Source organism: Rhinatrema bivittatum, chromosome 1 (assembly GCF_901001135.1).
Source record: "Rhinatrema bivittatum chromosome 1, aRhiBiv1.1, whole genome shotgun sequence".
NCBI classification, from domain to species: Eukaryota; Metazoa; Chordata; class Amphibia; order Gymnophiona; family Rhinatrematidae; genus Rhinatrema; species Rhinatrema bivittatum.
This window is the reverse complement of record NC_042615.1, coordinates 383408552-383432769: the sequence shown is the minus strand read 5'-3', so window position 1 is coordinate 383432769 and position 24218 is coordinate 383408552. Positions and strand designations below refer to the sequence as shown.

The 24218-nt window shown below is 43.9% G+C and overlaps 1 protein-coding gene across 4 annotated transcripts in view; it reads right to left on the bottom strand.

Moving 5' to 3' along the window:
* INTS10 (integrator complex subunit 10) overlaps positions 1-24218 on the bottom strand; it is a 182156-nt gene that overhangs the window by 82755 nt on the left and 75183 nt on the right. For all 4 annotated transcript variants that reach the window (XM_029601117.1, XM_029601131.1, XM_029601123.1 and 1 more), the window contains exons 10-11: positions 15338-15491; positions 8236-8318 (exon numbers count right to left, since the gene is read on the bottom strand). In XM_029601117.1, coding sequence (XP_029456977.1) covers positions 8236-8318; positions 15338-15491 — 237 coding nt within the window. The remainder of the gene's footprint in view (positions 1-8235; positions 8319-15337; positions 15492-24218) is intronic.

Below are 24218 nucleotides of genomic sequence, written 5' to 3'. Positions count from 1 at the left end.
ATCTTGGAGGTTGGTCAAGATTTTAACTTTTTTGGTTTTAAATTGTATTATGTTTTTGAACCACTTATTTTATTTATTTTTAATTATTATATACCGAGGTTCTTGTATGAAATACAAATCACTCCGGTTTACATAAAACAGTGAAACACCCAAAAAAAGGGGGAGCTTTACATAGAACAATAGAACATAGTACAAATTGAACATAGTATAATTACAAGAAACATTTGAACCCAGTATCATAGTACAGTTACAAAGAAAACAATTGAGCACAGTAACTTTAATAGGGGAACAAGGGACGGGTCAACGTGAATGACTACGGAATATATAGTATGCGAGTACAAAAACTTGAATAAATCACTCCGAGCTGAAATCTGGTATAGGCATTAGTCCCGGGAACTGCCTAAAAGAGTTATAAAAGGGGAGGGGAAGTATATTGTGTAGGAAAAGGGCGGGGAGAGATCCTTTAGGAGAGGGGTGCAAGGGACAGAAGATGAGAATAGTGGTATAACGTAGTCCTATGACCTGATAGAGAACATTTAGATGAATTGACTGGAAGACTGACCAGGAGCAGCAACCGATCGAGAGAGTCAGAATAAGAAAACTCGACGAGGTAGCCCATGTGTGAGTTTATCATAGCATCTAGGCAGCATTAAGTGTCTGGGAAGGCTTGGCGGAAGAGCCAGGTTTTTAGCTTTTTGGTTCAAGTCGTAGATCTGGGGGGAGCGTGTTCCATTGGTGGGGGCCTGCTGAAGATAGTGCTCATTTCCTTAGTGATGTTTTTGCAGGCGGGGCATACAGAGTGCCTTTGTATGCGCTTCTGATGGGGTCTGGAAGATGTATGAGGTTGAAGTTGTGTGCTTAACATGATGGGAGCGAGGTTGTGTGTCGCTTTGTGAATGATTGTGAGAACTTTAAAGAGGATCCTGTGTTTGATAGGAAGCCAGTGAAGGTTACGGAGGATTGGGGTGATATGTTCTCTTTTGTTGGAGTTTGTGAGGATTCTGGCAGCGGCATTCTGAACCATCTGTAGGGGTTTGATAGTATTTGTGGGGAGTCCGAGTAGAAGGGAGTTGCAATAATCGATCTTAGATAGTATGATGGATTGAAGTACTAGCCGGAAGTCATTGAAGTGAAGGAGGGGTTTTAGCTTTCTGAGGACTTGCAGTTTGTAAAAGCAGTCCTTTGTGGTAGTGTTTATAAACTTTTTTAGGTTTAGATTGTTGTCCAGCCAGGCTCCTAGATCCCTGACGTCAGGTGAGAAATTGATGTTTAAGCTTGTTGATTGAGAAGAGCTTGATGAGATGGTGGGGGGGGGGGGGGGGGGGGTCATGGGAGATGATGAGCATTTCCGTTTTATTGGCGTTCAGAACTAAGCTGAGGCTGGAGAGTAGGTTTTTAATTCGCTGAAGGCAGTCATTCCAATAGGTAAAAGTTTTTTGAAGGGATTCTGTGATCGGGATAAGGATTTGTATGTCATCCGCATAGAGGTAATGGGTAAGCTTAAGTTTTGCGAGTAGGTAGATATTGAAGAGGGTGGGTGAAAGTGAAGATCCTTGAGGGACTCCTTGGTCTGTAAGGATGGGATGAGATTCCTTGTTGTTTATCCTGACTTTAAAAAAGGATTGGATAAGTTCTTGGAGGAGAAGTCCATTACCTGCTATTAAGTTCACTTAGAGAATAGCCACTGCCATTAGCAATGGTTACATGGAATAGACTTAGTTTTTGGGTACTTGCCAGGTTCTTATGGCCTGGATTGGCCACTGTTGGAAACAGGATGCTGGGCTTGATGGACCCTTGGTCTGACCCAGTATGGCATTTTCTTATGTTCTTATAGAACCTGTTGCTCAGGAAGGACTGAAACCAACCGAGAGCTGAGCCTTTGATGCCTATGTTGGCTAGTTGGTCTATAAGTATTGAGTGTTTTACAGTGTCAAAAGCTGCAGACAAATCTAAAAGAACAAGCAGGTAGGATTGTTTTTTCTCCAGGTTTTCGAGGATGGTGTCCGTGAGTGATAAGAGAGATTCGGTGTTTAGGGCTTTGCGAAAGCCGTACTGAGCCGGAGACAGAATGTTATGATCTTCCAGATATTCTGACAGTTGCTTGTTGACAATTTTTTCCATCAATTTGGCGATGAGAAGTAAGTTTGCGATTGGTTGGAAGTTAGCTGGATCCGATGGAGAGGCGTTTAGTTTTTTTTTTAACAGAGGTTTGAGGATTGCCAATTTTAACTGGTTAGGTACTAAGCCTTGAGATAGAGATGTGTTAATTTCAGAAATTGGTTTTGAGATGGTGTTCGGGATGGCGATGAGCAGGTTTGTCGGTAATGGGGTCTGATGGGTGGGAGGATGGTTTGAGTTTCTTGAGGGTATTTTCTATCTCAAGAGAAGAGGTGGGTTCAAATGACTCGAGACTAGAGTTTTGTTGAGGCAGGGTTATGAGATGGTATATTGGGGGGAGGCTGTTGGTTGTGAGAGAATAGGTAAGATTGGAGATTTTTGTCTTGAAATAATTGGCGAGTTCGTTGGCTTTGTTGAGTGCTTGGTGGTCTCGAATGGTGGGAGGAGATGGTTTGGTAAGTGAAGAGACATAGGAGAAAAGTGCCTTTGAGTCAAAAATGAAGTTGTGGATTTTTTTTGCGTAGAAATCTTTCTTGGTTCTAAGGATGGCGTTCCTGTATGTGTTGAGAAGGGATTTGTAGACAGTATGTGATGAAGTGGTCGGGTTTTTCCTCCAGCTTTGTTCTTTATTTCTTAGTGTTTGTTTGAGGGATTTAAGTTCAGGGGTAAACCAAGGTTTTCTGTTGTCCAGTGCGGTTGTATGGTTTTGTTTGATGTTGGGCAGATTTGATCCGCAATTTTATTGGTGAGATTGATCCATGAGGTGGTTGCTGTAGTTGCATCTGTGAGGTCTAGTTGGTTTAGTGCTTTGGATATCTTTTCACTGAGTAGGTCCAATGAACATGGTTTCCTGAAATGGATGGTGGATTTGGTGGAGACTTGAGGTGGTGGATTTTTGATCTTAAGGGTCGTGTAGATGATCCGGTGGTCTGACCAGGGAACTAGAGAGCAGGTGGGATTGGAGTGGATGGCAAAGCTATCGTTAATGAAGATGAGGTCCAATGTGTGGCCTGCTTTGTGGGTGGGGCTGTTGACAATTTGAGTGAAACCCAAGTGACTGAGTGAGGAGAAAACTGTTACACAGTTGATGGATTGTGGAGAAGCGTCCACATGCAGGTTAAAGTCTCCTAGGATTATTGCGGGTTTGTCGGTGTTAATGTGTTTGGCTATAAGCTCAATCAAAGGAGAGGGGTCTGATTCTAAGGTTCCTGGTGGGGCGTAGATGAGGGCTAATTGAAGTTGTTCAGATTTAAAGAGGGAGGATTCTAGTTTGGTGGAGGTGTTTGTTGTAAAGTTATGCCTAATCCTTTTTTTGCTGCCAGGAGTCGTCCTCCACCTCTTTATTTGGGTCTGGGGACTGAAAAGAGGTCGTGAGATTGCGTGGGAAGCTGGTTTGTTAGTACAATATTTGTAGGTTTTAACCAGGTTTCTGTGATTGCACAGATGTCAGGGTTGACTTCTACAAGATAATCATTGAGGATGTGCGTTTTTTTGGAGAGCGACTGAGCGTTGAATAGAGTTAGAGTAAACAGAGAGAGACCCAAGAGTTGTGTAATTGGCGATATCATTATTGGGATTAGCCTTTGTTGTCATGCAACGTGATGATATGCAGGTTTTGTGTGCATTCTAAGTTTGTTACAGATTGTAGGTATGGTGCAAAGGTGCATCTTTGTGGCAAAGTCGATGGGAAATATGTTATGAGGGAGTAGAGATACTGCTGTAAAGCAGGGTTGCTCCTGTCGCTGTTATGGTCTGGGAGAACAGATTGGGTACAAAAGATAGATCAAGTCCTAGGATCTAAACCACTTAAGGCTAGGGACTGAATCGCACTCTAAGTCTCTCTTTGTTTGGGGTGGCACTAAGGGGCTGCACGGAGGGGCGCACCAGGTTCTTATAGCCTGGATTGGCCTCTGTTGGAAACAGGATGCTAGGCTTGATGGACCCTTGATCTGACCCAGTATGGCACTGTCTTATGTTCTTAGTGTTTAGGAAGATTGTATCAGTTAAGCGATTAATAAATGTTTTTAAATAAACTCATGAAAAGGGCTTTTAGTATTTTTGTTTATCCAGAAAGTCTGCCAAATTTATTTTTTTTCAGCGTGGACCTTTGTCTTTCAGACACACATTTTAATGTTGCTATTTTGTGTATAGGTCAATTTACTATGCCGAGATTGAATTGATGTGGTTCTCAATTCACCCCCTTATGGACCAAGATTTAATCCCCAACTCCTGAATAGTGCAGCCTTACACAGCATCAGAAACAAGCCCTGTCACTAATATTTTTATTGACATGAACATTTTAGATATATCTTTTTTTTTTTAAATGACAATGACCAACTTTGATCCTTGTACCCAGCTTGCCTCTTCCTCCAGCACCACATACTAGTGGGAGGACTGCAATGACCTGAAACAGGATTAATTTCAAGAAAATAGTCTCTTCTGACAGTATATGGTGCTGGTGAACCAACTAATGCTGTAACAGATACTGCACGAGTTAAAACAAGGTCTGCCAATTACTCCCTGGATGGCTGCATAATCACAGATTATTTACTTTCACTTTACTTTATTAAAATGTGTTAACCACTTATGCCTAGGCTCTAAGTGATGTACAGAATCAACATACTTAATCCACAATAAAACAAAATGTTCAAAAAATTAGAGTAAACAAAATAGCAAACACACTAGCCTCTAAAGCAGGGGTGGGCAATTAATTTTCCCATGGGGCCGCATGAGAAATTGGGATGGTTTTAGAGGGCCGGTCTAATATAATTAACTCAGTTCTCAATAGCCCTACTTATGAAAAGACAGCAGTTTACCACCAATGCATGTCCTCTGAGAAAACACAACAAATAAGACCGATACAAACGCTTACATGCTAGCAAAATATCTCATCTCGGTAACAGACACAGAACCGACCTAACATACTCCCAGGATCTGTAGTAATGCACATAAACTAATCCGCACACAGTTACACCTGTATTATGGAATACACTCAAACAGGAGCAACCCTATCTATGAAAAGGCAACACTACAAATATTAAATCAGGTCCTAAAAACCAATACACCTCTTATTAGGAAAACAGAACTAGCAAGCACTATAGATCCCCACACAGAAATAATTGTAAAACTATACTAATAAGCAGAATAAATGTTTCAAAACAGCTATGAACAGAATAACATCCAACAATTAAAAACTCATAAAAACTATTAAACATTCTCCAAACACCAATAAAATATTTCAAAAAAGCAGACATCACACAATTAAAATGGCAGTCAAGAAAAATAAACTTAAAGCCACCTTTACTTACCCCCTCCAGCAGCTCTCCTACTCCCCTTCCCTGCAGGCCGTGGCACACACCAGAAGCAGCAGTAGAAGCTAAGCTCTATACTTATGGTCCTCTTCCTTAGTGCCCATGTCTCTCACACACACACACACACACACCATACCAGTCATGCCCCCATGACCAATTTCTGTCTCTCACACACCAATCATCTCCCAAACAGTCTTTGGCACACACACACCAGTCACCTTCCTGAACAGTTTCTCTCATGCCATACACACACACACAGGCTTCCCACTCCCGTGTTCTACTTACATATATGGTCTTCTCACTCTCATAATCACTTTCTCTGTCTCTCTCTCTCACACACACACTCACCAGTCTCCCACTCCCATGCTTGTTCTCTCCACATGCACAGGCTTCTCATTCCCAAAATCACTTTCTTTCTCTCTCACACACACACACACACACACACACACACCAGTCTCTCACTCCCATGTTCTCTTTCAGATATACAGTCTTCTCCCTCCCATGATGTGTCTCACACACACCCGGGTTTCTCACTCCCATGCTCACTCTTCACATGCACAGGCTTCTCATTCCCATAATCACTTTCTCTCTGTTACACACACACCAGTCTCTCTAATTTCCATGCTCACTCTCCACGTGCACAGGCTTCTCATTCCCTGAATCACATTCTCTCACATTCACACACACCAGTCTTTTTCTCTCACACACACAGTCTCCTTACCAAGCAGTCTCTCTCTCTCTCATGCATGCACACTCACCCAGGTTTCTCACTCCCACAACTCCAGGCTTCTTACGCTCATGCTTTCCCACATACCCAGACTTCTCACTTCCATGCTTTTTCTCTCACACACACACACACATCAGTCACCTCCCTGACTAATGTCTCACACTCTCACATACACATCAGTCATCTCCCTGAGCAATCACTTTCATTGTCTCTCACATACACACACACACACACACACACATCAGCTCTCTGACCAGTTTCTCTCACTCACACACATGCTCTCAATCACACGCAGGCTGGCTGCTTCTCACTCTCTCTTACTCACTTCCTCTCCCCCCCCCCCCCCCCCCCGAGCACAAATGGGAGCTGCAGCAGCCCCCGCAGGCCAAGAAAGAAGAATCCCATCGGCCGCGGGAGGCTCATGCTGCTGACTCCTTTCTCGATTACCGGCTGCTTTAATTGCTCGGGGACCGACGCTGCAGCCGATGCGGCACGGCTCTTTCTCCTTCCCGCGCACCGCTCCGTGTATCACTTCCTGTTCCGGGTCACGGGAGGGGGGTGCAGGCGCGGGAAGAAGAAAAGGCCAGCCGCGGGTGCCACACTTCTAACACCGCTGCCGTTACCACTGGGCTTGAACGTGCTGACAGCCCAGCGGCAACGGCAGCGGAAGAGACCGGGAGACCGCGGACCGGTGGTTGGGGACCCCTGAAAAAAGACCACGAAAGGCGGAACTGTGACATACCGGTATGTAGGAAAGAAACTCGAGCGAAGGCACGCTGCCCGATTGGCCGGTGCTGGGCAAGGCTTGCCCAGCACCGGCCAATCAGGCAGCGTGCCTTCGCTCGAGTCACTCCCTCCCCCCACCGGACGCTGTAAAAAAAAAAAAAAAAACAGTTCATTCTCCGCTCCCTCGCTCCCCGATTGGCCGGCAGCTCCCTCGCTCCCCGATTGGCCGGCAGCAGTTCATTCTCCGCTCCCTCGCTCCCCGATTGGCCGGCCAATCGGGGAGCGAGGGAGCGGAGAATAAACTGCTGCCTTCCCTCTGCAAGGGAAGGCAGCGTGCCTCATTCCCCGTCTGCTCTCAGCAGTGGGCGGGCCGGATTCAGCCCGCGGGCCGCCCCTTGCCCAGGTCTGCTCTAAAGCCTCTGTCAAGCTCTCATGTTGATCAATTTAAAACTGGAGAAAAGATATCTGCAAATCTCCTAGCAACAGTTATGAGCTGATACAAATGAGAAAATGTCGTAATGTCAAATACAGGCCTGCTTAAATATAAAAGTTTTCAGCACGGATTTGAATGGCTTTGTGCATTCCACCTGAGAAAGAGTTCCACAAAGTGGGAGCCGCAATTAAGCACATTCTCTAGTTTCTGCCAGTCAAGCCTGCTTTGCAGACAGCGGAAATTATAGAATGTGCAAATTAAGAAAAATGCATATAGTTTATAGCTTTAATTGTATGTCAGACAAAAACAGTGAAGTAAAAAAAAAAAATAAAAATCACTGCCCTTACTCATCACAACAATAAAACACTAATGAAATCATTCATTATGTTCAGAAAATTTCACCTAATATTACTTAGTAAAACACAATGTAAATGTACTTTTTTTCCTTAAAACACTATCAAGCTGATATCGCACAAAGAAAAAATGCCGGGCTCCCTTTGCTCATCCTAATGGTGCACTCAGCTGACACAGAAACAGAGAGAGCATTGCAAGTCAGCCCTCCCTTCATGCTAGGAAATGGCACCTGCAAGTAAGACCTTCTTCCTAGGAGGAGGTAGAATTTTCTGCCCAAGTAAGATGAAGAGATCAGATGGGGACTGATAAGAAGTTGAACCTAGGGCATCTCCACCCAGTAGCTAGTGTAGATCAAACACAGGGGAAAGAACGCAGCACTAAGGACATCCACAAAGGTTTAGAATGGAGTTTTCTTCTACAAGAGGCAATTCTGGACTGTCATTGTGAAGCCTTAGCCACAGTTTCATGGTTCAAAAAAATCAGTTTGTTCCTCTATAGTTATAAACAAACAAAAATGGCATATTTTGGGTGTTCATTAAAATGTTTAGTTTGTTTTTTTTATTTACCTGGTAGATGATCATATCTGTGAGGAAGATTCTTAACCACAGCCAGGTATCAGTCTTCCACAGTAAGCAAATTTTTGTAAATTCTGTATAACAGTTTAGAAAATGAATTAAAATACAATTAGCAGAATATGTAAGATTAAGAGAAATACAGAAAAGAAGGTTCTAAAAACATAGGGACACGATAAAGGTATGACAACCCAAAAAGTTTATTAATGTAGAAACTCCAGGACTGTATTCACAATCGCTCTGGTTAACCAGTGGTTGGATGCACGCTCTGGACACACATCCACAACCTCTTATGCTACAAGGGGATTAGTGGGTCCAAAACGCGTGTCCAACCCCCCATGAAGCTAATAGCGCTCATCACAAGTAAATTTATGTTGATAAAGCTATTAGCTATTCTCCCCAATGCAAAAAAAAAAAAAAAAAAAGAGTGCACCCAACGCATACATTTTTACCCTCAGATATTAATGCCTGCCCCAGAGCAGGCGTTAATTTTTAAGCAGCTCAAAAAGTGTATAGAAAAGCAGAAAAATACTGCTTTTCTGTACTTCCTCTGACTTAATCCCGTAGTGATATTAAACCGGAGGAGCAAAGAAGGAGAACGTTTAAAAAAAAAAAAAGTGTCTGCAGTCAGGTTAGGAAAGAAGATGCTCAATTAACAGGTTAGGGAAAACGGACACTCATAAAATTAAGCGTCCATTTTCCTAACCCGCTGACAGCCACCTCTCCTGGGAGCTCATTGCTGAGGAAGTGCTAGGGGTGCACAATTTCCCCTAGCGTCTTTTTTACTTCAGGAGCCAATTTAAATATTAATTCGGGAGCCCTGGAGAAGTCAGTCGGCATGCGTTGGGCAGGCGCTCAATCATGAGTGTCCATTTTCTCCATGCCAATATTGCATCAGCCTGTATGGTCTTAACACCGTTTTGATGCTTTCAGGACCTGGAAAGCACAGCTTCCAAGATCAAATTGAAAAAGTAAAGCACAGCGATACATGAAAGGAAATATTTAATCCTCCTTTTCTTTTTATGTTGCAATTTTCTTGCCTTAGCAGGTTTGCAGGATGCCTATGGGATCAGGCCTGCTCTTGGAAGTGGGGGTGTGTGGAATTCTGTGTCAAGAAATTAAAAATTCTGGGCCGGATTTAAAAAGGTTACGCGCTTAAGGTATGCACGTAACCCTTTTAAATCCCCCCTGCGTGCGCCGAGTCTATTTTGCATAGGCTCGGCGGCACGCGCAAGCCCCAGGATGCGCGTAAGTCCCGAGGCTTGCAAAAAGGGGCGGTCAGGGGCGTGGTTTAGGATCGGGGGCGTGGCCTGTGTCAGGGCCTGCCACGCCGGTGCGCTAAGTTACTACTGCCCGGAGGCAGTAGTAACTTTTAAGATAAAGGTAGGGAGGGGGGGGGGTGAACGGGCAGCACGCACAGGGCTCGGCGCGCGCAAGTTGCACAAATGTGCACCCCCTTGCACACGCCGACCCTGGATTTTATAAGATATGCGCGGCTCTTATAAAATCCAGCGTACTTTTATTCGCGCCTGGTGCGCGAACAAAAGTACGCACGCTGTTTCTTAAAATGTACCCCTCTGTATACACTTTAAAATTCCGTTACTGGGTCAAAACTATATATACACACACACACACACACAAATTACTCAGACAGATTGTAATGTTTTGCTGCAGGATTTTCCCCAGGGAAAAAACACTATTTATGTATCATAAAGGCAATGGACTAGTCACTTCCCCTCCAAAACTATCCCCACAACTCAGTCTCAATGGCCCCTCACCCTGATGATTCCCTGGTGGCAGGGGCATGTCTCGGGTTCACTCTGTACAGGAGGAGGAAATCATTAACAAGCAGTATCTTTAAAGATCACTCTCTGTCTCTCTAGGACCCATGTCTTATAAATATAACATTACTGCTCCTAGGAATTTATTTGTATGAGAACAATACATATTTTATAAGGATAGAGCTCAATAATCAAACAAAAGAATATGATTATATATGAATAAGTTGATCAAGTCTTTTCTAAGATGGATACAGAAAGAAAATAATGGTTAACTTACCTATACAGGTTAATGGCAGGTCTTGGACTGCTATCCCATGTCACAGCAGAGTTAAAGACAGAAGCCTCGAGCTCACAATTCTCACTATTGGACGAATTTTAAAAATCGGCCACACATGCAAATATTGCCACTTATTCGCTTCACTGGGCTCTGCATGCGCCGTGCATTTTCAAAAGGGCCCAGCCACGCACGCAAGTGGCAAAATGTGCATAATTGTTGGGCCCTGAACAGGGGGCAGGCCGGAGGCTGGCAGGGAGAGCAGCCATTAGCCGCTGTCCTGGGGAAAGTGCACGCCAGCAGTTGGCTGGTGCGAGCAAACTTTTGCTCCAGGGGAGCAATAAGTAGTGCAACCAAAAAAATGATAAGTATTTAGGATGGGTTAAAGGGGTAGGGAGGAGAGGGGAAGAGGGAGGGGGTTTAGGTAGCAGGTAGGGAAGTTCCCTCTCAGTCTGCTCCTTAATTGGAGCAGACTGGGAGGGAACGGGGGAAGACCCAATTTAGTCACTGTGCATGCTTTTACAAAATTAGGCTCCCTTGCGTGCACCGCCTGCACATGTGGTTTATAAAATCCTGTGCGCTTGTGCGAATGGCCCACGAATTTTATAACATGCGCGAGCCAACGCATGCACGTTATAAAATCGGTGCATTCATGTGCGTGCGCCGGGAAGTGCGTGTACCTTTTAAAATCTAGCCCTAACGTGCACATCACTTTTATCTGTTCAGTTGCTTACACACGTTTATGTTTATATGCTTACAAGCTTACAGGCTTATACCTTAATTGTTTACACTTATAAGCTTAAAGGTAATTTTAAATGGATTTATAGGGGGAGGCTTAAGAACATTTATTGATACAGATAATCTGTTACTGTCATGATGGTAATGTTTGGGATTAAGAGAATGCTATGTTATGGTATGAAGATGTTACTGTGTGTTTTTGCTGGATTTCAATAAACAGATTTGAACTAAATGTAATTTAACAGAACCACGTGGGAGTCCATGTGCACGTGCATGTTATAAAATCTGCTACCCGTGCGCTCATGTGCGCCCAATTTTATATCAGCGTGCACCTAAGGGGGGGGGGGGTAAATTTTGTAACAAGCGCATAGCAACACAATAGGGCCTTTCCCCAGTTCCCTCCCAGTCTGCTCCAATAAACCCCCTAGCTAACCTGCCTCCCTTTTCCACCATCCTCCTCAACCCCTAAAACCCCTCTATCTTTTGTTTATATACTTACCTGCTCTCCGGAGAAGTAGTAGGTTGCGCGGGCCGGCTGGCTGCCGGCGTGTGCTTCAGCGAGGCAGCGCCTAATGGCACTGTCCCAAACCGCCACTTTTTGGTTCGCCGGATACCAGGAAATATGCGCATGACCACATCTCCCGGTTTTCATGGCCGCCGGCTTTTAAAAATTGGCCCTTTATTTGCTTACAGGCATACATATCTTATCTCTTTCAGAGTAGCTGGCTGTATTTCCAGTCTTCTCATCTAGTTATTCAGCTGCATTGCAGTTTATAGTTTATTTATAGTTTACTTTACTAGCTTAAAGCTTCTAATAATTAAGCACTGACTTATAAACTTGTTTCTTTTCTTTTAAGGCAAATCATAATTTAACGGCTTACAAAGAACTTTGCGTTGAGCTGTTGTCTGGGACACTTGCCAAGTCTTCTAGCTGAAGAAATATAATCTCAAGAAAAGGTCACGATAGTCTCTTCTGTCACTCTGTGAGAAATTGTATTCTCTCTTTATTACCTTTTTATTCTTTGTTTGCCTAGGAGTCAAGCAAAACTCCCTATCAGAGGCTTCTGTCTGCATTCCTCTGCTCTGTACTGAGGATGAATTAACAGGCAGTATTGTTCTTTTCTTGAAAGGTAATTGGTTTCTTGATATCAATGCTTGAGAACCCCATGACAGGCAGTGCTAACCTCTTCCCATTTGGGGAGAGGGGAGGGAAAGATGAAGGGAGGGATATGAGATGAGAACAAGGAGAAGATTAGTAACTTTTTCCATTTTTATTTTTACCACCTTCTGCATGCTTGGAATTAATGGATCCAGAGACTTGAAAGAGAAGGAGTGCATCTTGCAGCCTGGGAAAGTCAGCATAAAGTCTCACGCCAGGCTTGTGCCTGAGAGCTTCAGCCTGAGCCATGAGTTACAAATACAGAAGAGTTGAAGTGAGTTTAAGGGAGTTTCGGGAGTTTCAGCAATTCTGCAGCACCAGCTGCTCCCTGTTCCACGCGCAGGTCCCCAGAGGCAGGTAGAGCTCCAGTCCCAATGCGTGCATGAGACGATGGTGCAAGGAAGAGGGATTCAGTTTTATAAGGAACTGGGGAACCTTTTGGGTAAGGGGGAATCTCTTCTGAAGGGATGGGCTCTACCTTAACCAGGGTGCAACCAGAACGCAGGCACTAACCTTTAAAAAGGAGATAGAGCAGCTTTTAAACTAGAACAAAGGGGAAAGCTCACAGTCGCTCAGCAGCGCATGGTTTGAAGGGAGGTATCTTCAAAGGATACTAATGATGCATTAGAATCAGGGCATCCCAACAGTAGGGTTCCAATAATAAGAAAAGTAGTCCAAGTGCCTGTAACTAAAAACTCACCTAAGCTAAAAAAAATTCTAACTTATCCCTATCAATTAAAAAGCAGAATAAAAATACAAACAAAAAACACTTTGAAATGTTGGTATGCTAATGCCAGAAGTCTAAGAAGTAAGATGGGAGAATTAGAATGTATAGCAATGAATGATGACAGATTTAATTGGCATCTCAGAGACATGGTGGAAGGAGAATAACCAATGGGACAGTGCTATACCGGGGTGCAAATTATTCGCAATGACAGAGGAACATCCGGGAGGAGGAGTGACGCTTTATGTCCAGGATGGCATAGAGTCCATCAGGATAAACATCCTGCATGAGACTAAATGCATAATAGAATCTTTATGAGTAGAAATCCCTTGTGTGTTGAGGAAGAGTATAGTGATAGGAGTATACTACCGTTCAACTGACCAAGATGTTGAGACAGTGAAATGCTAAAAGAAATTAAGGAAGCTAACCAAACTGGTAGTGCAGTAATAATGGGAGACTTCAATTATCCCAATATATACTGGGTAAATGTATCATCGGGTCACGCTAGAGAGATAACGTTCCTGGATGGAATAAATGATAGCTTTATGGAGCAATTGGTTCAGGAACCGACGAGAGAGGGAGCTACTGTGGTGTGCAGTCGTGGAATGCTGAGAATGCAGCTGGTGTGCAAGAGACACGAGAGTGAGAGCTTGCTGTCGAGGCAGAAAAGCCTTTGCCTGCAAGGTGTCCAAGCCTGCCCCAATGAACGAGAAGGTTTGAGATGGGACCAAGTAGGATTTGTCGTAGTTGACGAGAAATCCTAGCAAATTTAGAGTGTGTAAGGTAAGATGTAGGGACGACAGAGCAGCTTGCTGAGTGGGAGCCCTGATTAACCAATCGTCTAGATAGGGGTAATCGTGAACACCTTGAGTCCTGAGGAAGGCTGCAACTACGACGAGGCATTTTGTGAAGACTTGTGGTGCAGACAAGAGGCCGAATGGAAGCACTCTGTACTGATAGTGCTTGGGGTCTACTAGAAACCTCAGGTATTTGCAATGGGATGGAATTATTGCGATATGAGTGTATGCGTCCTGAAGGTCTAGAGAGCAGAGCCAGTCTCCTCTTTGTAGAAGAGGAAGAAGAGAGCCCAAGGTTACCATTTTGAACTTTTCTCGCTGGAGGTACTTGTTGAGGGCACGTAGGTCCAGAATCAGACGAACACCCCCCGATTTTTGGGGGATTAGAAAGTACCGGGAATAGAACCCTAGGCTGTGCTGAGAGTAGGGCACTGGTTCTATTGCCTTGGACTGTAGGAGGAGGCAGACCTCCTGTTTCAGAAGGATTGAGTAATCAGATGTTCTCCACATCGGTAGAGGTGGGGAGTCCGGTGGAATGGAGAGAAAGTTCAGATGATAACCCTGAGCAATTATCGCCAGGACCCACTGTCTGATGTGGTGGAGTGCCACCTGTTGTTGAAATGGCACAATCGACCTCCCACTGGTATGTGGGGTAATGGAAGCTGGCTGCTGCTCTCTATGCAGGAGTCAAAAACCGGAAGCAGGGCCCGGCTGAGGAGCTGCTTGCGGTTTTTGTTTTCGTGTCTGACAAGACTGGGCTTTTTGAAACGGTCTCGTAGAACGGGTTCTAGTTGGTGGCGGGTAGGATTTCTTCAGGCGGAAGAATGACTTCTTAAGAGTCCTTCCGGAAGGGCTGTTTTGAAGAGTACTCAGAAGGCATCACAGAGAGCTGTCTTAGGGTCTCATGATGAGATGCTCTGAAAGACATATCCATTCAACATCAAGCACACTCAGCATAAGTGTACGTCACTTATGCACTGCTGGTCTTCAAAGAAAGAACTAAAAATACTGAAAGATGACATAAGAAGAAATCAAAAGAAATAGTTAACACATTATCATCTGATTTCATGAAGCAGGACCTGGGGACAAATGATGAAAGTGAAGGAAAAGAATCATGCAGAATATTAGGACCATTTTTCTCTGCGATACACTTGCTAGATAACCTCTCAGATGACATGGTAGAAAGAGTGCTGGCATTCAAATAGGGATTAGACAGCTCTTCATGAGAAAAACTAAGACATAGATTAATTTGCACCATTGTTTTTATATGATGGTATGCCTGGTCCCTTAGGATCCTTAGGAAGCATTCATCAGACAATGCTTCCTCCACATACTACATTAATCAAATATATGGAGCTGCAAAAAATAAATACGCACACTACATCTGAATTAATCATGCAGCACAAAAAGTTACCAAGTATCTAAGTCACTATAGGCAGCACAACAAAGCGCGGCAAATGTTTTCCAGACCCATCAACTTCTTTGTAATTCTTAGAACTATTCAAAAAGTGGCTTGTTGATAGTAACGTGAAGATTTAGCGTATTATTTTGACAGAATTTGGAGCAAAATATATCAAATTTTCAAACCACAGGAACAAAGTAACTAAAAGAAATTATCTATACCCTTATCAAGTGACTCGACAGAATGCAGCAGCTCCCAGCTTTCTTTTGCTAATTTAAAACTCTCTAGCAGTTCAACAGAGTTGGAGAGTTCTGCCTTATTTATCACAATATGTCGGTTTCTTCCTTTCCCAGAACATTCTTCATCATCTGAGCTCTGTTTAAAAAAAAAAAAAGCATAAAAATCATTATACATTTCATAAATAAATTAATAGAACTTCCATTCTCAAAATTCAAGGTGGCTTATTGTCTAAGCTGACCAAAAGTACACCCCTACCTAAAAAAAATAGGATGCAGACCCAAACAGACTGAGCATTTTATACAGAAAAAGGTTGTTTAATTCTGCTAGACACATCCATTTTGCTCTAACAGAGCAGTCAATGAAGTCACATGGCTCCAGTTTCCCATACTTATCGCTACTCTGCTACAACTACCATAAAATGAATGAGCCCTGCAGCAAAAGGCAGGCCCCTTCAAAGCAAGAAGTTTACATTTTTTTTGGGTCATGCCAAGGGGCTTACAACTTAATGGCACATTAACCAGGTTGTATTATACACACAAATTTTGACAAGAGTTTTCCTTTAATATTTATTTTTTATTTAATTAAATCTTATATTCTGCCTCATCCAATAAATTTATCTTGGGCGGACATTTATTTTAGAAGGGCCTTGTTGCAGGCAACTATATACACACAGAAAGCAAAGCTGCTTGCCTATTACAGATGTTCTCTGAAGACAGCAGTCCACTAGTCATATACATGGGTGATATAATTGGTAACACTTCAATGAATAGATTTTCCAAAGGTTTCCAGGAATATTCTTCAGAACTTACCAGACAGGGGTGGTAGATCATGCAGTATGCCTCAGTTCCATAATTAAAGTAATAAGCTCTAGAAGGGGATGAAGAAGGGATTGTGTAACTGGTAAAACTGCTGTCTTCAGAGAAGTCCTGTTACAGTTATGCAATGTCACAGGTCTTATGATGATGGGTTAAGGACATTTTAATTATAAATTCTTGGCAGCTAACAGAAACATACATAAAATATAAAATATATATCAAAATCAAACAGATAAACACAAATAGGGCAGACCAAATAGGGCTTGGGCAAATGACAGTAATATCTAAAAAGCTGAGCTACTGATTGATTTTAAAATACTAGAAAGGTTGCTACAGAATTTCCATCACCAATTCCAGACAACCAATCAGGCAAACTATGCAGGTTTAAATACTGAAGCTAATCATAGGCTAATCTGAATATATAGGTTTTTAATTGCTTCCTGAAATTAACTAATGATGACTCACTCTTAAATATCTTAAAGAGAATTCCAGAGACGTTAGCCTGCTAACCCAAACATCCATTCACATGTCTCGGCTAAACTAACCAATTTGATAGATGGAGCGTCAAGCAGATTAAAAAATGAAGATCAGAGAGACTAAGAGGGCTGGTTCAACGGCAGGGGAGAAAGATTGATACTTCACTTTCAATGCATATCCAGCATAGCTCTCTGCTTCAACGCAGGGGGGAATGAAGAAAAGTGGATCTATATACAGACAACAACCAACAAGGACTGAATTACATAGTCTGGGTAAACAAATAAGCATGGGTGTAGCTTGCTTATTGTGGCTGTTACTACCCCTAATTAAGCTAGATATTTCACTTAGATGCAGTTCCAACATTGCTCTCTACATTAATGGTGGGGGTGGAAGGGAAATAGAACCAAAAGGTTACTAAGGGCCAAGAGTAACAGACAAGTATGAGAAAATAAAAACTAAAAATTAAAAAAAAAAAAAAAGTACGAAAGCTTGCTGGGCAGACTGGATGGGCCCTTTGGTCTTCTGTCGTCATTTCTATGTTTCTATGTAAATTCCCAATGCTGAGTTGAAACACTGACGGGTGGATTTACGCCCGGATTTATGCGAGCAGGGCCGCCGGCGCGCGCAGAGCCCCGGGACGCGTGTAAGTCCCGGGGTTTTTTAAGGGGGCGGGGCCGAATGACGCAGCGTTTCAGGGCGGGACGTGGAGTTTCAGGGGTGAGACCGGGGGCATGGCGCCGGCCCGGGGGCGTGGTCGAGGCCTCCGGACCAGCCCCCGGGTCAGATGACAGTGCGCCAGCAGTCCGCTGGCGCGCGTAGATTTACGTCTGCTTCTAGCAGGCGTAAATCGAGGGACAAAGGTAAGGGGGGGTTTAGATAGGGCCGGGGGCGTGGGTTAGGTAGGGGAAGGGAGGGGAAGGTGAGGGGAGGGCGAAAGAAAGTTCCCTCCGAGGCCGCTCCGATTTCGAAGCGGCCTTGGAGGGAACGGAGGCAGGCTGCGCGGCTCGGCGCATGCAGGCTGCCCAAAATCGGCAGCCTTGTGCGCGCCGATCCAGGATTTTATAAGATACGCGCGGCTATGCGCATATCTTATAAAATCCAGCGTACTTTTGTTTGCACCTGCTGCGCGAACAAAAGTACGCGATCGCACTCTTTTTTAAAAATCTACCCCTGAGGATTCAGACTGTTGATGGCTTTGAAAATTTAAAGTTAGCACCTTGAATTTTATTCATGAGTCAAGGAGAAGCCAGTACAATTTGGCAAGAACTGGTTTAATATGTCCTTTTTGTAGGTGACCCCGTAATTAGACCAGCGGCAGCATTCTGAATTAGCTGCAATAGGCCAAGATATAAAGCACTGCAGAAATCAATTGGTGAACTCAAAAAAGCTTGTACTACCATTTTCAAATCCCTTTCATTCAAGAAGGGCTTCAAATTCTACAAAAGAAAGCTTCCAAAAAGCATTCCTCACAACCTCCTTGATATGTGGCTGAAGTGAAAGTGCAGAGTAAATCAGGATTCCTAAATTCCTAGCCTGGTATGTAAATTGGAATATTTAAGTTCTCAAAAAAGACATTACAGGAAGCAGATCAGCCCTGGGGAATTGGGATAGGAAAATGAGTTCAGTTTTATTCAAATTAAGTGCACGTTTATTGGAAGAAAGACAACTATTAACCCTAAGACAATGAGAAATCCTGAACAGAGCATCACAAATGGAAGTAATTGAACTGAATATCATCAGCATTAACTTTGTAGCCAAAGATTGGACAAAATTTGGCGGATAGGAGAAATATTTATTTATTTAAAAACTTTTCTATGCCGTCGTTAAGATAGGTACCGCCACAACGGTTAACAATAAGGTACTTAAATTAATGTTACTAAATATATTGAATTATATTCATTAAAAAGGTGCCATAAAGGTTCAGTAACAGGTTATAATAATTAAATTTGGTAAATGTGCTAAATTATGTCCAGATCTATCTGTAGCTATTTTGAATACAGTCATAGCTTAATAATTTAATCTTATCCTTTAGTGGAGAGAGAGAAAAAAAAATAAGAACACACATTAATTAAGGAGATGTGTGCGGTAGTTTTAGTGTCCGTTCCCTTTACTATCCTGGTTTCTATTCTTCATTCTCTTTGTTATAAGCCTGTTTAAAGAGCCATGTTTTTAAACTTTTTCTAAAAATTTTGATGTCTCTTTGTAATCTGATTTCTAAAAGCATGATGTTCCACAGTAAGGGTCCTGCTAATGATAGCGCCATATAGATTAATATCTATATAACTGCAGGAAGAGCTGAACTCTTTCAGATAATAGAAGGACTAGCAGGCACTCCATGAAGTTAGAATGTGGCACATTTGAAGCTAATCAGAGAAAGTTCTTTTTCATTCAATGCACAAACCCTGGAATTTGTTGCCAAGGGATATGGTTAGTGCAGTTAGCGTAGCTGGGTTTAAAAAAGGTTTGGATAAGTTCTTGGAGGAGAAGTCCATTACCTGCTATTAATTAAGTTGACTTAGAAAATAGCCACTACTATTACTAGAATCAGTAGCATGGGATAGACTTAGTTTTTGGGTACTTGCCAGGTTCTTATGGCCTGGATTGGCCACCGTTGGAAACAGGATGCTGGGCTTGATAGACCCTTGGTCTGACCCAGTATAGCTTGTTCTTATGGAGCAATGCCACTGGGAGCATGAAGAAGGGGTCACATTGGAAGTTGCACCCTCCGACATCAACAGGAGTGCTACCTCAACCGTGGGGAGTGGAGAACGTTAAAGATAGCCCCTTGAACAAAATCGGAAGCGATCAGATAAAGATGCTTTTCACAAATGAAAGAGGTTGATCTGGCTCAGGAAGGAGCCATCTGAAAACATTGTACATCAGGAGTTCTACAAAGAAGGAGCCTGCCATACCATCAAGCTTACCCCAAATGCAAGACTAGACTGTACCAACCTCACGGTCAGAATGTTAGGACAATCTCGGCAATAAAGTTCACCTTTCTCACCCACCTGCTAACCGAACCCGGAGGTTGCGGGATAGGTTCCCTCTCAACCTCAGGGGCCTTCTTCCCTATCACACAGTATGGGAACTGGAGGGGCAGCACCAATGTACCTGAGCTTACCATGACTGATTCAGTACGCTCGGGTATCCTCCAGGAAATTCTCCAATAAGAACAGTTATTGAGCCAAGGGGGCCCACACACTCAGGGTGGCGTGGAGAACATGGAATTGATCCATTCTCCTGCCCTTGGAATGTCTATCGCAATACCTGCATTTGTTGTATCACATGGATGTAGTAGCAGCATCCGTGGAGTTCATGTCAGCGCTATTTCTGCTACCACTTCTCTTGGGGGGCTTCCTGGTGCCCTGCCACCCGATCTCCAGATTCATGAGTGCATTTACTGACTACGTCCACTGGCTCAAAAAGGCCACTGGTATCGTGTAATCACAACATACTCCTGGAGCAGCGATTACTACCATCCTTAGACCCATGGTCAGTAGCCACAGGAGGTAACTCTCTGGGGAAAGGGCCTTTGTTGCCTTCAGCAAGCTATAAGCACTAGACCATGATTCATCTTGATGAGTAATATCAGCAGCATGCCCTCATTCCGTCCCAAGGTGGTGTCCAGTGTTAGCCCTTAACCGGGCAATCAACCCTCTGACGCCGCATAAATCCAGGAGGAAAGACGGCTTCGCGCATTAAACTATAAGTGCGCGTTAACTCTTTTCGGGAGACGTATACACTCAAGTGTCCAGAGCTTCTCAACTTTTGTCGCCTTTAACCCAGATGCTCCGGACTGCACTCTCCAGGAGAGCCAGATCGTCAAAGGTTTCTCAGCATTTCCTGTTCTGGAACAAGAAAGCCACACCGTACCTACATTATCAAAGGCCCGTTGAGCCAGAGCAAGGGCAGTACCCATTGCCTACCTGATGGAAGCACCTATTCAGGACATAGGTAAAGCTGCCATGCAATGGTGGGGCCGAACCTTTCCTTTCAGCACAAACATCTAAAAGAGACTGCAAAGATGTGACAGGTTGACCGCGCTTCCAATAAGACCCGAACAGGATTACCATCGTTCCAGAGGCAAAGGGGCACTCAACCTGCTAGCTAGGGACTCCCCAGAGTACATGGCTAATTTCACCTGCTTATCTGCAGAAAAGAGCAAGTTTGCTTATCTTAAACTGTGTTTTCCGTGAATAGCAGGGTGAATTATTCATGCTAACCCATCCACCTCCCCGGACAGTCTGAGCACCAGCTTGGATAACAGCATGGGGCAGATGGGGAGCCATGGGACTATATACACAGAGGGGCACACAGAGCTCCACCACCTTGGGGATTGTCCTCCGGTCCTCTGAGTACATGGCTAATTCACCTTGCTATTCACGGAAAACACCATTTACGGTAAGCAAACTTACTCTTCTCTGCAAATGCCAAGACAAATCAGCCACACAACTGGGTGGCCATATCCGATCGCACCATTCCATAGATGCTCTCTCAAGAGCTCAGAAATAAAACCTACATGCGCAGGAGTTCCCATGTATTAGGCCAGCATGAATCTCCTCAATTTTTTCACTAGCTAAACTACAACTTTAACCATGGAGGCAGATGTCACTGTGTGGATGATTTATTCTGTTAGCTATGCAGAACACTTATCACAGGTAAGCAATTTTGCATTTTTCATGGACAAGCAGGTCAAAACATAGCCACACAAGTGAGGATTCCCTAGCTGAGGATTGCTCAATTTTTACATGTTGATATTAGGGATGTGCATTCGTTTGCGACGAAATAGGAAATAGTCTGTATTTCCTATTTTGTCGCATTTCGGGGAGCAATGAAACGATAAAAGAAAACCACATGAAATTTCGTGGGTTTTTAAGCGATTTTGGGGGGGGGGGGAGGGAGAAAGGGCACATAACCCCCCACCCCTTCAAATTTAATTAATTGCAAACCCCCCCCCCCTCAAGACCTGCCTGACACCCCCCCCCCCAAGACTTACTGAACATCCCTGGTGGTCCAGCAGGGTCCTGGGAGCGATGTCACATGGTAGGAGCAATGGATGGCCCGTGCCATTTTTTAAGATGGCACCAGCCATCCATTGCTCCTACCATGTGACAGAGGCCGGCCAATGGCACCGATAGCCTGTCACATGGTAAGAGCCATCGCGCCATTTTGATTACTGGCAGCCAACAGCCCGAGAGTGGGAGATCACTCCCGGGACACCCGCTGGACCACCAGGGAATTTCAGCAAGTTTGAGGGGGGGGGGGGGGTTTGCAATTAAATTTGAAGGGTTGAGGTGGGTTTGGGGTTTTTTTACAACCCCGTTCTAATTAAATTGGAAGGGTCAGGGCGGGTTTCGGATATTGTTTCAGAGGCAGCCAAATTAAAATTGGCCCGAAGAGCGGGAAAACGAAATTTCCCACAGCGGGCCGATAACGAAGGCCGAACCACATCTCTAGTTGATAGATAGATTATATACAGATACACACAAACACAGATATATATATGTAAGTAATCTGGAGAATAATGGAAGATTGGAGAGTTTAAATACTTATTTGAACAGAATCTTGAGAACTGCTTGGGCAAAGACACTGTCTCAGATTCCTGAACAATACAATAGTGTTTGACAAAGGTGTGCATGGAGAACTACATTGCTTTGCAGATATATACTGGGACAGACTGGAGGAAAGCTGTTGAAACTTTTACCTAATGAACTTTAACCCTTTTTGGGAGATCTTCCCCTACTGCCTTACAGCAGAATGAGATGTCTGACAATCATGATGATAGAGTCTGTTTTCTTACATGTTTGCAATGTCTACTTGAATCAAGTGAAATGAATAAAACTTTTGTATACAGCTTCATTCTCTCTAGATATAAAAAAAGCAAAGTTCTTCTACAGTCTATGTATGAAGTGTGTTCTGCAAAGAATTTGGGAAACCAATTTAGGCATAAATTTCAGGAGTTTGTAATATTACTTTATTTCTGAATTTGTAAGAAAGGAGTGTCAACCACTAATGCTTGAAGCTCACTTACTCTTCCAGCTAATGTTACTACTACGAGAAAAAGTATTTTCCACGAAAAATACTCAAATTCATTTTTGCTATAAGACTAGGCATGGGCACACACGGCTAATATATAATATAAGAATTTCACTCAGAGAACAGCCTTCTGTTTCTTCTCCAGCTACTCTTCCAGGCACCATGAGACGAAATGGTGAGAGTGTGTTGGAACAGACAAGACAAGAGCCAATCTGCTACCTAAATTCAGAATCTCTCTTCCTGTTGCTCCTCCCTCCCCTCTCGCCCTTCATGGAACAGGAGGAGAGTGTTCAGTTTAGAGCCAAGAAAGCAGAGCTAAGTAAAGAAAAAACTGCTCTTCTCCCTATTCCAACTTCTTTCCTCTCCCGAGTAACCTATAGAAGGGAAAGGATCAGATTTCTCAGGTATGTGCACACACCCTGAGCAGCAGGACCATTGGTTATTAGTGGCGACACCTCCCTCAGTCTCACCTCTGGTGGCATGGCTTTTCCCCACCTCTGTATGCCACCAGGATAATTGCCCTGGAAATACTATATGTCCTTGCTCCACATATTGGTGGCTTGCAAATGTATTCAACCCCCTCAAAATGTCAGCAGATGTGTGGATTACGAATTACACTTACACAGATTGTTCCAGACAGTATGTTTATTGCAAACCAGTATGCTCTTAAAGTAAATTTTCAAAGTCACAATTCATTATGGGGCAGATTTTTTTAAAAGTACATGCACGTGTACTTTTGTTCACGCACCCGGCGCAAACAAGAGTACGCTGGATTTTAAAATCTGGGGTCGACCTGCGCAAGGCTGCGCAAAATCGGCAGCCTGCGCGCGCCGAGCCGCACAGCCTGCCTCCGTTCCCTCCGAGGCCGCTCTGAAATCGGAGCGGCCTCGGAGGGAACTTTCTTTCCAGCACCCCCCCCATCTTCCCCTCCCTAACCCACCCCCCCCCCCAGCCCTATCTAAACCCCCCCCACCTTTATTATAAAAGTTACACCTGCCCGAGGCTGGCTGCCGGCGCGTGATTCCCCGGCCCGGGAGCAGTTTCTGAGGCCTCGCCCATGCCCCCGGGCCAGAACCACGCCCACGGCCCTGCCCCCGGAATGCCCCCGATGACGCACGGCCGCGACACGCCCCCACGGGAAAGCCCCGGGACATAGGCTCGGCGCGTGCAGGGGGTGGAAGGGGCAGCTTTTCGGAGGTTACACGCGTACCCCTTTGAAAATCTGCCCCTATTTCTCTGCATTTTTTGTAAAATAAAATTTAAAAAAAAACTGAAAAATGCTGCTTGCATAAGTATTCAACCCCTGTGCTGTGGAAGCTCCAAGTTTACCCAGATAACAATTGATTGAAAATTTGCCTCTACCTGTGAATCGTTAAAAAAAAAAAAAAAAATTATGATTTTCTAGATAAGACTCCTAATTCTACTACCATTGGTCAAATTGTGAATCTGAAAAAAAGCTGTGATAATGAAGATCAAAGAGCATTCTAAGGAAATTAAAGATAAAGTGATAGACATGCACAAATAGGAAAAGGCT